The following is a 14,053-nucleotide window of genomic DNA, read 5'->3' as shown; positions in this document are numbered from 1 at the left end:
TCACGTCATCACACGTGGATTAGTCCTATTGAATGGGTAATGAGAATGAAAAACTGTGGCAGAATTCTGAGAGTCTCATCCACATTTTCTTTCAAATCCACAACGGATTTTCACGGAGGAAACAGATGTTAATTCATAATCATATGAATCACAATTTACTAATAATTTGTTTCTTAACCCCTTAAGGACACAGGGTTTTTCCGTTTTTGCATTTACATTTTTTCCTAATCACTAGAGATGAGTGAAATTACAGTAATTCAATTCGTCACGAACTTCCCGGCTCGGAAGTTGCTGACTTTATCCTGCATAAATTATTTCAGCTTTCAGGTGCTCCGGTGGGCTGGAAAAGGTGGATACAGTCCTAGGAGACTCTCTTTCTCCTAGGACTGTATCCATCTTTTCCAGCCCACCGGAGCACCTGAAAGCTGAACTCATTTATGCAGGCTAAAGTCAGGAACTGCTGAGCCGAGAAGTTTGTGACAAATCGAATCACTGTCACTTCGCTCATCTCTACTCATCACCTTCTAAAAATCATAACGTTTTAAATTTTGCACCTAAAATTCCATATTATGGCTAATTTTTTGTGCCACCAATTCTACTTTGTAGTGACATTAGTCATTTTACCAAAATATCCACGGCAAAGCGGAAAAATAATTCATTGTGCGACAAAATTGAAGAAAAAATGCCATTTTGTTCATTTTGGGGGCTTCCGTTTCTACGCAGTGCATTTTTCAGTAAAAGGACATCTTATCTTTATTCTGTAGGTTCATACGATTAAAAGGATACCCATCTTATATAGGTTTGATTTTGCATTACTTCTAAAAAAAATCATAACTACATGCAGGAAAATGTATGCGATTACGCAATTTCACTGTGATGGTCCCGATCAGCCCGACTGAGCTGCCGGGAAGCTTTTACTTTCATTTTAGACATGGCGATCAAATTTGAATGCAACGTCTAAAGGGTTAATAGTGCCGCACAGCGATCGGTGCTGCATGCTATTATCCCAGGGTCCCGACTTTCATTAGCCGCCGGGACCGACCCGGTATGAGGCAGGGTGACAGCGCGACCCCGCGTTATATACCGGGACCGGGCGCAGGGAATACAGATACACCCTGCGTCCTTAAGAGGTTAAAGGTGTAGTCCAGAGAACTAAACCCATAGTCCATCCTTTCCCTTTCATCAACCTATTTAATTGTGTAAATTTAATTCACATCAGAGCAGTTTACCCTCTTTGGTTATCACTTGAAAGAAGTGAGGGAATGATATCATCCAGCCATCCACTCCATCCAAATCCCTCTCTGAAGGCAGCCCCCTCCCTCCTGAGACACACAGACCATGCGGTTTCTGCCCTGCTCTGATGAGTCAAGCTCCCTTTAGTGCTGAGAACTGGGAAGTGTGTGCAGCCTCAGCCAATCAGATACTGAACCTCTCTCTGCTGCTCAGAGCAGGAGGGTGGGGGCTGTTCTCAGAGAGTGAGCTGACTGGAAGAGCAGAATGTTAATGACTGCTGGGAGACATAGGCAAGGGGAGGGAAAGATGGCAAAGAATATCATGCAGCCAGAGAGGACTACAGGGGCCACAGGAGCCATGCATATCAGGCAGCATGATTTATTAGGAACATAGTAGCCAGGTAGTGTGGTGGCTTTGGAGCTTTATTGTGTGTGTGAGTGTATGTATATATATATATATATATATATATATATATATATATATATATTTATTTATAGTACCTTCCCTGTAGTAACCCTTTAATATAAATGGACTATTGATACATAATTGCATATACAGCTTCTCTTTCTCATCACACCACAATGAAACATGGTAGCTTTTACAATGATAATAAAATTAGAAATAGTGATATCAGCCTTAAGAAACAAAGAAAAATATACTGCAGATAGCTTTTTAAAAGCTTACATGTTGTGTAGTGCTGGTTACAATGCTCTGCTGCAGTCTGTAGGCCTGCTCTTGAAGGTACTTTCTTGTCTCATGGTTCCTCAGCAAATAGTTTTCAATCTTGGAAAAAAAAAGATTGAAATTACATCAAAAGAACCAGTCATTACCACAGCAAACACAAAACCTATCCCTGCGAGTAGATCACTCAGCTCATCAAAATGGAATTTCATTACAAAAAGCCTGATTGTCTATGGAAGAAAAAAAAAAAACATGCTTTACAAGAAGGGGCCTGAACAGCATCTGATGACTTTCCATTGATTTCTTCATTAATAGTTATTAAAATGCATGGGCCAAAAAACATCAAAGTCAAGAACACAATGTTAAATCATTTCAATGTTTCACTGACAATAAAGGGAATGTATCACCAAAATATTGTCACTAATTAAAAGTAGATACTGATGTGTGTTCCTTTTTTCCTAATCGTTTTTTTATTTTCTGATTGTTATTTTTTTTTTATCAATTCTATTTTGTACATGTTTATGGGGATGACAATTTTGCCTGAGCTACTGTTACAACTTTGATAGTAACATTATAATACAAGCCAACAAGACACAGTGTACTACAATACTGTTGTACTGGGAGGATAAGCATTCACATGTATCCCTCAGTAAAAGAGTGATGGACAAATATAACCTGCTATAGCAGCAAAATTAAATATAAATCTACAAATAAACTAAATGCAGCAGAAAAATATAAAACATCAGTTTATTTAAGTTCCAAACGTCAGAGACATACACATAAAATACATATATAGGAGATGGTAGCAATTGAAAAATCAGGCGTACTGGGGATGTGCAGAGTATTTAAAAAAATAATAATCTGGAGTGTTTGTTTATCCGTGGGTATCATGTTTGTTCATGGCTGTTCACTTTAATGTATTTTGCACTTGCATTGTGACCTTTTTATGTATACTTTGTCATACCTGTATACCCCTGTTTACATTGTACTGACACCAAAAGGTGTGTTGGATAACATTGCACATATATTTGTAATTTTTATTATATATTTATTTTTTATTAACTGTTTCCTTCCCTAGTACACCCCATTTTTCAGTTGCCAACATCTCCTATATATGAATTTTATGTGTATGTCTCTGATGTTTGGAACTTTAATAAAGATTTGATGTCTTATATTTTTCTGCTGCAGTTAGTTTATTTGTAGGTTTATATAGTAACATTGTTACATAGTTCATAAGGTCAAAAATGGCAAAGACTATGTTTATCCAGTTCAGCCTATTACTAGCAATGATCCAAGTAACGTGAAAACCCCCATGAATTGTGCTGCATCTCAGCTAATGTGAGTGAATAGGGTTGTGCTGCAAACCTCAAGTGGTTGTGACTATAACATGATATAGGTGATCAGTCCATGCAGAATGGATTTCCAAAATGCAGTGATGTCTGTAATTCTATAGCTGTTCAGAAGGCCACTGGGGAATGGGGGCTGTGAGCAATTGCCCAGGTTTCTGCCTGCAACCCCTGCCCACTCCCCTGCATGGACCTCACTCTATGGTGCACTGAACATATGGGTTTTCCTTTTTTTTTAATTCCCTATAATCTCTATAATTTAAAATTTGAGGATAACTGAGCAGTTGGGTTGGCAGTGCCTAAGGGATGTGGAGTGTCTGTGGGGATCTCTCCCTAGTATGATGCTGTCAGTGGAGTGGATTACTTTCTGCTTCATTCATCAGGTTATACTGTCAGCTGATCAATAAACAGCATGAGGAATGATGACCTTATTAGTTCTAGTCTGGAGGCCATGGCATGCCCAGTCTACCAGTGCTCGAGACACTCAATAGACAATTTTTTTTTCGAACCCATATATAAATGTAACAATATGCTGCTAATGTAAAAGCCAGCTAACCATGATGCTAGCAATACTGATATCTGATATTCCAGACATGCTTCTACCATATTGTAGACTGTAAAGGGGGCGGTAGCTATACATTTATTTTAATGTGAAGTCCATCAGACAAGTCATCTTACCTTCTGTAAGGCTTCCTCTGTTTTTTCAGGGTTAGTCTTCAGTGCTTGAGAAGCATCGTTTATAGGTATAGGCATGAACCTCAATGTATAATTCCTAAAACAAAAAATTCACAATTTTACAATACATGGCAATGGATAGTTTAGCCTTAAAGGGGTGCTCAGTCCCCGGAGTGTGTTCGCTCCAGGTCTGATTACTGTGGATCACGGGGCCGGAGCATTGTGACATCACGGCTCTGCCCCCGTGTGACGTCACGCTCTGCCCCCTCAATGCAAGCCTATAGGAGGGGGCATGACAGCTGTGACGCCCCCTCCCATAGGCTTGCATTGAGGGGTTGAGCGTGACTTAATTTACAATATTTCAAGATTTATTTTAGATTTAGTCCACAACTAGTTTAGAGGGGTATTTCAGTTTATTTTTAAATTTTTTATGATTTAGGCATAAATATGAAATAATACACATATATATATATATATATATATATAAACTTCCAGCGGCAGTGACGAGGTCTGGTATAATGCAGGCTTTGGTCTTTATTGTGTACAGGAACACAGGTGCAACATTTCTGCTAAAGAGCCTTTTTCAAGCATAACAAATAAATGCACATAACAAATTTATATATACAAAGGTTACACATAATTGGTGCACAAACACGTGGTATTCATCCTTTGTCCTTTGAATAATAAATGATGAATACCACCTGTTTGCGCACCAATCATGTGTAACCTTTGAATATATAAGTTTGTTTTGTGGATGTATTTGTTATGCTTAAAAAAGGCTCTTTAGCAGAAACGTTGCACGTGTGTTCCTGTACACAATAAAGACCAAAGCCTACATTATACCGGACCTTGTCACTGGTGCTGTATCCTTCGGTGGAAGTTGTAAGGAGTATAGCTGTGGCGAGCTATTGGATACTGCTGCAAAGGACCCGAGGTCATCCAGTGCTGATTCTTCCTTTGGATGCGTATATATATATATATATATATATATATATATATATATATATCTTTATAACATATTTTTGCCAACATTGACCCCTCTCCTCCCACTATTTGGAATCTATCTGCTCTCTCAAGGCCTCGTTTCACACGTTCCAATGTTCCATCTTATTACCTATAGGATATTTATTTTCCTTTTAGAAGTTACACCAGTCAGAACAATTTAGAGTCACCTCGGTCATGTCTCACCAGAAGGGTTGAGCTAACCACACCTTTGTGAATAAATATGCCCCAATTTCATCGGAGCATGATTTCAACTCTGAACACTGTACTCCCCCCACCAGATAGTAAACTAAAATTTATGGATCACTGGAAGTGGGATCTGGGGATGACATTTTTTTTCACAATATCATCACTGCTGCACTACCATTTTGAAGGACAGCAGGTGACATTATCGTAAACAGCAATAGAAATTTGACATAATTTTTTACTTGGTCTTGACATAAGGAAGTGTCTGCTAAGCCAACTGGCCCCCACAGTGGTGACCCAAGACCTGGACTGGGAGGTTCTTAGCAGTGGGATCAGGCATCACCAGAGCAGTGGGGGCTGGTGAGTACACTTTCTTTTTTTTACCCCAGCCTGACCATTAGTATATGCCTGCAAATTTTTTATGCTGTCTTGGGACATTATCCTGTTTGAGGACCCATGATCGGCGACCAAGCTTCCTGATACTGGGCAGGACATTCAGAATGCATTGATAGTCTTGAGATTTCATTATACCCTGTAAGGATTTAAGACACCCTATGCCAGATGCAGCAAAGGAGCCCCCAAACATAACTGAGACTCCTCCATGCTTCACAGCAGTTCCTTTCTTTCCACACCTAATTTTTGAATCATCAAACATAGCACTTATGTGACTTACCAAAAATCTCAAGTTTAATAAATTATTAAGTACAGGGGACCATCATTTTTGTGCAGGCCAGTTTCATTATTTCGTTTTATAGAAGGATTCTGTTGAATCACAATTCAAATGTAATGTCTGATTTTCATCAGTTCATTTTCAGAAAGTTTTTATTCATTGTTACTTTTGTCAGTTTCAGGGAGCATTATGGGTCTCTCTCTCTCTTTAACGGAAGGTTACCAAGATTTTTGTGAATGTCTGTATTAGAAAGATATTCCCCTGACTGTAAGACCTGTGATCTATGGGCGGTTTCACAGTGATCTCATTGGCAGGTGGTGATTAATGTTAGGAGGAGCTTGAAACATGCAAGACCAAAGCATATCCGTGCGAAGGTGTGGACCTGAGGCTAGTGGCGAACTGGACTTTCTTCTTTTCTATTAAAGCTATTAGAAAACATACAAAAAAAGAAATGGTGACTTTACACTGAAATGAAGGACTTCCCCTATATTTGTGTTATTATATGGGGGTTCTGGACACAACCACAACCCTATTACTATTTAAACACCACCAATATGCAGTTGTGAATTTGCCAGTAACACAGATCTTATAAATTTGTTTCACGTAGCAGGTAAACATACTCAGGCTGGCATTTCCCTGGTGACTTTGGTGATATTTATAAGCCACCATGGCTCTAAGATCTAAAAGATGCAATGCAAATACATGTTCATATTCAACACAATAATATGTACTATGCAGATTTAACATATTCACTACACGCTGTACAGAACCAGCATCCTGAGTATCTAAAGTCAAGTGATATAAAGAAAATAAACCAATTTTCTCCTTTAAATGCTGAACATTGATTTATTTTAACAGTTAATTTACAAGGAAGCCAGTCTTGCATCTTAAGCCTGCCAGCATTCAATTTGTAGAGAAATGTGTGACATGATTCCGGCATTACATATTCAGCGCCACTATCCCTCTCCATAAATCACATCTGAGGAAGACAATCCTGCTAGCTTCTGAGCGGCTAATATCTCAAGCAATTAAAAAAGATCAAAACAGTAGATAGGACATCATGCATTACATCTGAGAACACTGCGACCCATAGCACACCTTCATTTACACTTGTGCTAATTTACATCTGCCTTTATTAATGGTGACTGTATTTATCATGGACATGATTTTATTAGGGCACACACAGTATTTTTCACGTAGACACGGTTCCTATAGACATGCACCAAAATTACTTTTCAGACCTTAAGTAATGTTCAGCGTTTCACATTACTGTAGAAAGATATGATGACTTTTCAATACAGTACAATATTCTACAAAATATACCATCATCCTGATAAGCGATGGCTGTGCCTATATATCGTTAAAGGAGTAGTACCATGTAGAACAATCTATCCAAAGAATAGGGGAAAAGTGTCTGATGGTGGAGGGGTCCGACCATGCATCTCTATGGTAGAGCCAGAGATACAGGAGCTGGTGTGCTCTCGATCAGACACAGGGGATATTTTTTCCTACATGGGATTACTCCTTTAACTCCTTACAACTTGTGGTCGCCTCTGGACCCAGCTGTAAGGGTTAAACTGCCGGGACGGAAGGCAGTACACTAGGCAGTACCCACGAGATTAATGGACGTATATACGCGTCCAGGTGCAGGAACGTTAATTCGCCCTGCATGTGTATACATGTCCATGGTCATTAATGGGTTAAAAAGATTATCCAGGTTTACAAAAACAGAGCTGATTTCTTCAAAAAAACAGCGCCAAACCTGTCCTCAGGTTGTGTGTGGTTTTGCAGATCAGTTCCATTAAAGATAATGGAGCCAAGTTGTAATACCACATACAAACTCAAGACAAGTGTGGTGCTGTTTTAGAAGAAACTAGCTCTGTTTTTCTATTCCTAGATAACCCTTTTCACTGTTGTGTTGTTTCCTAGCATATCTAAGTTACTCCATATTATTTTATTCATGTTGTGCTTCCTAGTTATCGACTTCTTTTGCAACGACAAACAAATACAGTAGAATCTCCCAATAGCGGACACTCACGGGGAATAAAAAAAAGTGTCCACTATTGAGAGATGTCCCTTATTGGGAAAAAGGCTCAAAATTCTTCCTAAATGATGAGATACTGTCCTGTACTCACTGCAGAGTGCCATTACCTATAAAACACTATAAAAGCAATATTACAGTATAATCTCCCAGTGTTGTTTAATCTCCTTAACCCCCCCCCGTATCATTTCATCCCCCCTTTTATACCCTGTACCATCTTATTCCCCTGTGCATTGTGCCAAATTACCCCCCCCCCCCCGTTACCCCATGCCACATCATTTCCCCTTGACCCCCCCTCCCTGTGCCATTTCATTCTCCCTTTATTACCCTCTGTAAATTCATTCCCCCCCCCCCTTTATGAAGTGGCACAGGGGGATAAAGGGGGAATAAAATGGCACAGGGGTGGTAAAGAGGGGGTGATGAATTTGCAAAGAGGGCTATAAAGGGGGAATTAAATAGCACAGGGGGGATCAAGAGGAAATTATGTGGCACAGGGGGGTAAAAGAGGGGGGGAATGATTTGGCACAGGGGAATAAAGTGGCTTGAGGGGGATCAGGGAAGGAGGAGGATGAATGATGTGGCTGGCGGATGGACAGAAGCAGGAGACCACTGTTTAAACATCGGTCTTCTGCTTCTGTGCTGGGGCTTCTGCAGGGGGTGCAGCAGGGGCCTTTGCACCTTACTGTGGTATTGGCTGTACCCCCTGATGGCGGCCCTGTGTACAAGGTAGGGCCGGTACATAAACTTGATTGTCCCCTAATGAAAGTGTAAGGTCTCCTATTGTACCCTATTGGGAGTGTTTTGTCCCCTATTGGGTGTGTCCGCGACCGCTATTTGGAATGTCCCCTATTCGGAGGGTGCAAATACATTAAGTCTTATGGGACTCTGCCGGGGAATTAAAAACTGTCCGTTTTTGGGAGGTGTCCACCAAAGGAGATTTCACTGTACACTCAAAATTTCATCCTATTCTGCAATTTGCACATCATTCTATGAATTTATGTGATTGTGTGAACAAAGCTCTCTTCTTCCACCCAGTGTATTTGTCAAGGTAACACAAAACGCTGCATTGAAATGTTATCTTGGCAACACTTTCTTCACCTTAGCCAAATAACACATGCTGAGATGTAGTAGAGCCGCACTGCAGAAAGGGGGAATAGAACAGAACCCAGGGTAAGCTGGAATGGTACTCCATCTGATCATTCAGAAGAGCGCAACAGAAGACTGCAGATCTATCAGCATATGCATATTTCTACATTTAATTCAGGATCAGAAAGCCTTTGAGTTTATTGCTGTCTATGTGAAATGTAAAAATTGGCCATTCTAGAAATGGATGCCAAAAACCCGGAAGACAATAGGATTAATTGCATTTAAATAATACTGTGGTGAATAATGATTCTGCTAACATCTATCAGAGAAGCTTATTATTAAGGGAGAAGGCTTGTTTTCTGCGGCTACACCACATTTTCCAACTATTTAATTTTAAAGGGGTATTCCAGGATTTTTTTATTTTTTTTATTTGACTGAGCTACAGGGGCTGTACAGTTAGTGTGAGAGAGAGAGACAGACAGACAGAGATATATCTCCCCAATAAAGCTCTACCAAACCATAATATATATATATATATATATATATATATATATAGGTTGTATATATACATTACATATACACACACATATATTTGAATAAAAATACATATACACACGTATGCATGCAAGTAATTGTGCGTATTAGATATCTTTTATAGAATAGGGGATAAGATGTCTGATCATGGGGGTCCTGCCACTGGGGACCCCCACGATCTCCGGCGCGGCACACCAGCCATCCGTGCACAGAATGAACTCCGCTCAGTGCCAGATGACTGGAGACTACAGCCGCCACGCCCCCTCTATTCATATCTATGGGAGAAGGCGTGAGGGCTACGTACTAGCCGTCAACGCCCCTTCACATAGACGTGAATGGAGAGAGCTCCAAGCTTCTGTGTTCCAGACGCCACCACTGCTGGCCCTGAGACCGATGAGGACCCCTGCGATTAAGCATCTTATCCCCTATTATTTGGATTGGGGATAAGATGTTTTTCGGCAGAGTACCCCTTTAAAGGGGATTCCCCTTAAGAAAGGCTTCGGTCCCGAAATCTAGCGTTGGGGTGGTGTCCCCCCAGGTCCCATTGGAGCTTCTTGATTAAGTATGTCTGTATATTGATTTTTTGTAGTCCATTTTGGACACTTTGATTTTCTAAGTGCATTTGCACCTTGTTTACTTGTCTATGCATTTTTCCATTTAGCCCCTGATGTGACCTGAGGGTTCACCCTTGCTGTCTTGTCCTCCACCTGTGTGGGAGTCCTCAGTCTTTATGTATTTACTATGTATCTTCTTCGAATAAAGCTTATTTTGAATTTTTCCAAATGGCTCCATCTGTCCTTTGTGTTATAAGGTGCAGACAGCTGAAAAAAACTGACCAAAAGCATGACACTAAAAAAAAAAACAACAAACAAGTAAACAGAAAGTAAAGGCTCAAAAAATGGTGTGTGACTATAGCCTTAAAGGGGTATTCCGCCGCTAGGACATCTTATCCCCTATCCAATGAGTGCCGATCACAGGGCCCCAGCGATCAGACATCTTATCCCCTCTCCTTTGGAGAGGGGATAAGATGTCTTAGTGCTGGAGTACCACTTTAAAGGGGTACTCTGCTGAAAAACATCTTATCCCCTAGCCAAATAATAGCGGATAAGATGTCTAATTGCAGGGGTCCCCATCGATCTCAGGGCCAGCAGTGGTGGCGTCTGGAACACAGAAGCTTGGGGCTTCTGCGTTCATGATGTCACGCCACGCTCTCTCCATTCATGCCTATGGGAAGGGGCGTTGACGGCTAGTATGTAGCCACCACGCCTTCTCCCATAGATATGAATAGAGGGGGCGTGGTGGTTGTAGTCGCCAGTCATCTGGCACGGAGCGGAGTTCACTTGGGGAAGGAAGGCTGGGGTGCCGCACCGGAGATCGCGGGGGTCCCCAATGGCAGGACCCCCGTGATCAGACATCTTATCCCCTGTTCTTTGGATAGGGTATAAGATGATTTTCGGCAGAGTACCCCTTTAAGAGCATGATAAGGTTACAAATGCCTAGCAACAAGCCTGTATTAGACCTTTAGGTGAAAAGGCAACATGGGGGATTAAAGGTTGGCACCGATTCCTGTCTGCTCAGCAGTCCCCGATTGCAATTGTTAAAGGTTAAGCCCTGTTACACTGTAAACCTGTCGACTTCAGTGGGAGCAGCTTATTGTTGAAAGTTTATGGGGGGGGGGGGGCTCCTGACTCTCCTTTGACAGATTATTTTGCCTGACTCTTGTTTTCATTGGCGGTAGGTTGTCGCTAGAGCTATCTGGCAGTGACTTACCTCGCTTTTACCTGCCCAGAACACATAAATGTTTAACCAAGCCTAATGTTCATGTGTACGGGGGATTAATTAGTTCTGTCAACATTTAGTACATTCTCCTTAGGTTTACACTGGACACTGATTTCTTTTAAGACTTCAAAAACACTAAAAAGTTAACACATTTTCTATTAAATTGGTCCTAAGTTGGGGCCAGAGACATACTAAATAATAGTAATTTCTGGACAGGGTTGCAGAATATGTTTTTGCTATATAAGAAGGAGATACATAAATGCTAAACTGAGAGGAGGACAGAGAATGATTGACAGTGCTGCAAATATGCCCTTTTTAATCTCATATATTCAGATATTGCACAGATGTAGTTAGTGAACTTCTTAAAGGAGGATTTCCTAGGAACATAAGACCAGCTGGAGTGAATTCCTGACACATGTATACAGCATAGCCTTAATACTCAGTTTACTGGGCTGTCAGCAGCAGAATAACTGAACTATTATTGAACAATAACCCTGAGCATTTCTTTGTGGTTTTGTCTGGATGACCGTATGTAACATCTGTAGATAGCTTTTTGTAGATGTATTGTGACAAATCTTAGTGAGGAGCTGTGATCGTGTAACCTTACCCCACTAATAATAGAACTTCATTGTACTAGATTAGAAATGATCACAACACATGGAAATACAAGGTTAAAGGGGTATTCCAGGGCCATTTAGCCCCAAGACAAGTGCAGATCCTTCCTAAGCATGTCCACTACTGTCTGCCAGGTACATACCAAAATCCCCTTATGGTGGATAATCCCTTTAAAAACTGATCAGTAGCCTAATGTAAGCCTATTGGTTGTGTACTATTATACTTACTTTTCCAGGGCTACAGATATATCCTGGAATCCTTGGGCTGTTATGTTGTTCTTGTCCCAGATCACAGTCCTATAACAGCCCAAAAAATTGTGCACATTATTAATGGTATCACACCACGTGTTTTGGTATTCACAGCTTACGTCAGGATGCCTTAAGCTGTTGCAAAACTACAACTCCCAGCAGGCCCGGACAGCCAACGGCTGTCCGGGCATACTGGGAGTTGTAGTTTTTTCAACAGCTGGGGGCACCCTGGTTGGGAAACACTGATTTACGTGCTTATCACACTCACCTGAGCTTGGTGTTGATCTGCAGTGCTTTGGCCAACATCTTGGCCCCCATATCTCCCATAGCATTACCACTGATATCTACTTTGGTCAATGATGTATTGCTACCAAGGGCATTTATAATGATTGTCACATCTGTCTTTAATTTGGAGTCTGCTAAAGACAATGACTGCAAGGGCTGCAGAGAAAATCATAAAAATCATCATCAATAATTTATTACACTCACATATTTGCAGTTTAAAGTGCAGAATGCCCAGTGGGCATATAGTGGATAATAATTTAAAAGGGGACAATGTAATGATCTCCAGTAAAATTTAACTACATTTCATATGCTTAACAATTGATACAGTAATATATGATGAGTATTTATTGCCATTTGTGAATGACAAGAAGACAGATTCAGTAAGAAAGTGACTTTAAAAATGTTTAAGAAGGTGTAAAATGTTTTCCAGACCATAACATTGTTAGAATTAACTGTATATATTTTAGTGTTGTGTGTGACTGCCCCACAAGAACTAGGTCTATCACTTTTTTCATAATGTAGAAAAATTATTTTTTGCTCTGGTGCCAAGAGGCATTCCCATGCCCCTTAAATGAGTTATCCAGGAATAGAAAAACTGAGCTAATTTCTTTTAAAAACTGCTCCCCGTCTGTCTCCAGGTTGGGTGTGGTTCTGCAGTTCAGTTCCATTGAAGTTAGTGAAGCCAAGTTGTAATACCACACACAACCTGGGGACAGATGTGGTGCTGTTTTGAAAAAAAATAAATTTAGCTGTGTTTTTCCATTCCTGGATAACTCTAAGTGCTGAAGGTTGGAAAGCCTCCTCACTACCCCTTCTATCTATGCTCCTGGTTGATTAGATAGATATAGCTAGAAGCCAAGGCTCTGTTCCCAAATCTTTTTTTCTGTGAACATTTAGTATGCACAGTGAGCGTAGGAACAAGATTTAAAAACAGGGCTTGGTCAATCATGCAGAGATCAGGATGGGAGAGGGAACGAAGAGGTGTCCAACCTTCAACACTTCAGGGGCTAAGAAAACGCTTCTTCGACACTTGTCACCAGAGAATAAAAGCATTTCTTTAAGTTATAGAAGCACAGACAGATGTATTAAAAAGGTACCATGTGTCTTCTTGTCCTAACAGTGTCAGCAGCTTGGAATGTGAATTGCAGCTAATAGATTCCCTTTAACATAAAAAATCTCTTAAAGGGGTACTCCTGTGGAAAACTTTTTTTTTTTTTTAAATCAACTGGTGCCAGAAAGTTAAATAGATTTATAAATCACTTTTATTAAAAAATCTTAATCCTTCCAGTACTTTTTAGGGGCTGTATAATAAAGAGAAATCAAAAAAGAAATGCATGTCCTCTGATGTCATGACCACAGTTCTCTCTGCTGACCTCTGCTGTCCATTTTAGGAACTGTCCAGAGCAGCATATACTTGCTATGGGGATTTTCTCCTGCTCTGGACAGTTCCTAAAATGGACAGCAGAGGGCAGCAGAGAGTACTGTGGTCATGACATCAGAGGAAATGCATTTCTTTTTTGATTTCTCTTTCGTATAAAGCCCCTAAAAAGTACTCGGAGGATTAAGATTTTTTTAATAGAAGTGATTTACAAATCTGTTTAAATTTCTGGCACCAGTTGATTAAAAAAAAAAAAAAAGTTTTCCACGGGAGTACCCCTTTAAGATCTCCAGT

The 14,053-nt window shown here is 40.4% G+C and overlaps 1 protein-coding gene across 4 annotated transcripts in view; it reads right to left on the bottom strand.

Annotated features, from left to right (window-relative positions):
- CARMIL1 (capping protein regulator and myosin 1 linker 1) overlaps positions 1 to 14,053 on the bottom strand; it is a 339,650-nt gene that overhangs the window by 120,732 nt on the left and 204,865 nt on the right. For all 4 annotated transcript variants that reach the window (XM_056521327.1, XM_056521326.1, XM_056521328.1 and 1 more), the window contains 4 exons: positions 12,365 to 12,537; positions 12,076 to 12,144; positions 3,939 to 4,032; positions 1,918 to 2,016 (listed from right to left, as the gene is read on the bottom strand). In XM_056521327.1, the coding sequence (XP_056377302.1) occupies positions 1,918 to 2,016; positions 3,939 to 4,032; positions 12,076 to 12,144; positions 12,365 to 12,537 (435 nt within the window). The remainder of the gene's footprint in view (positions 1 to 1,917; positions 2,017 to 3,938; positions 4,033 to 12,075; positions 12,145 to 12,364; positions 12,538 to 14,053) is intronic.

This window comes from Hyla sarda, chromosome 5 (genome assembly GCF_029499605.1).
Source record: "Hyla sarda isolate aHylSar1 chromosome 5, aHylSar1.hap1, whole genome shotgun sequence".
Taxonomy (NCBI): domain Eukaryota; kingdom Metazoa; phylum Chordata; class Amphibia; order Anura; family Hylidae; genus Hyla; species Hyla sarda.
The sequence above is the reverse complement of the archived record's forward strand: the minus strand, read 5'-3'. Positions and strand labels throughout refer to the sequence as shown.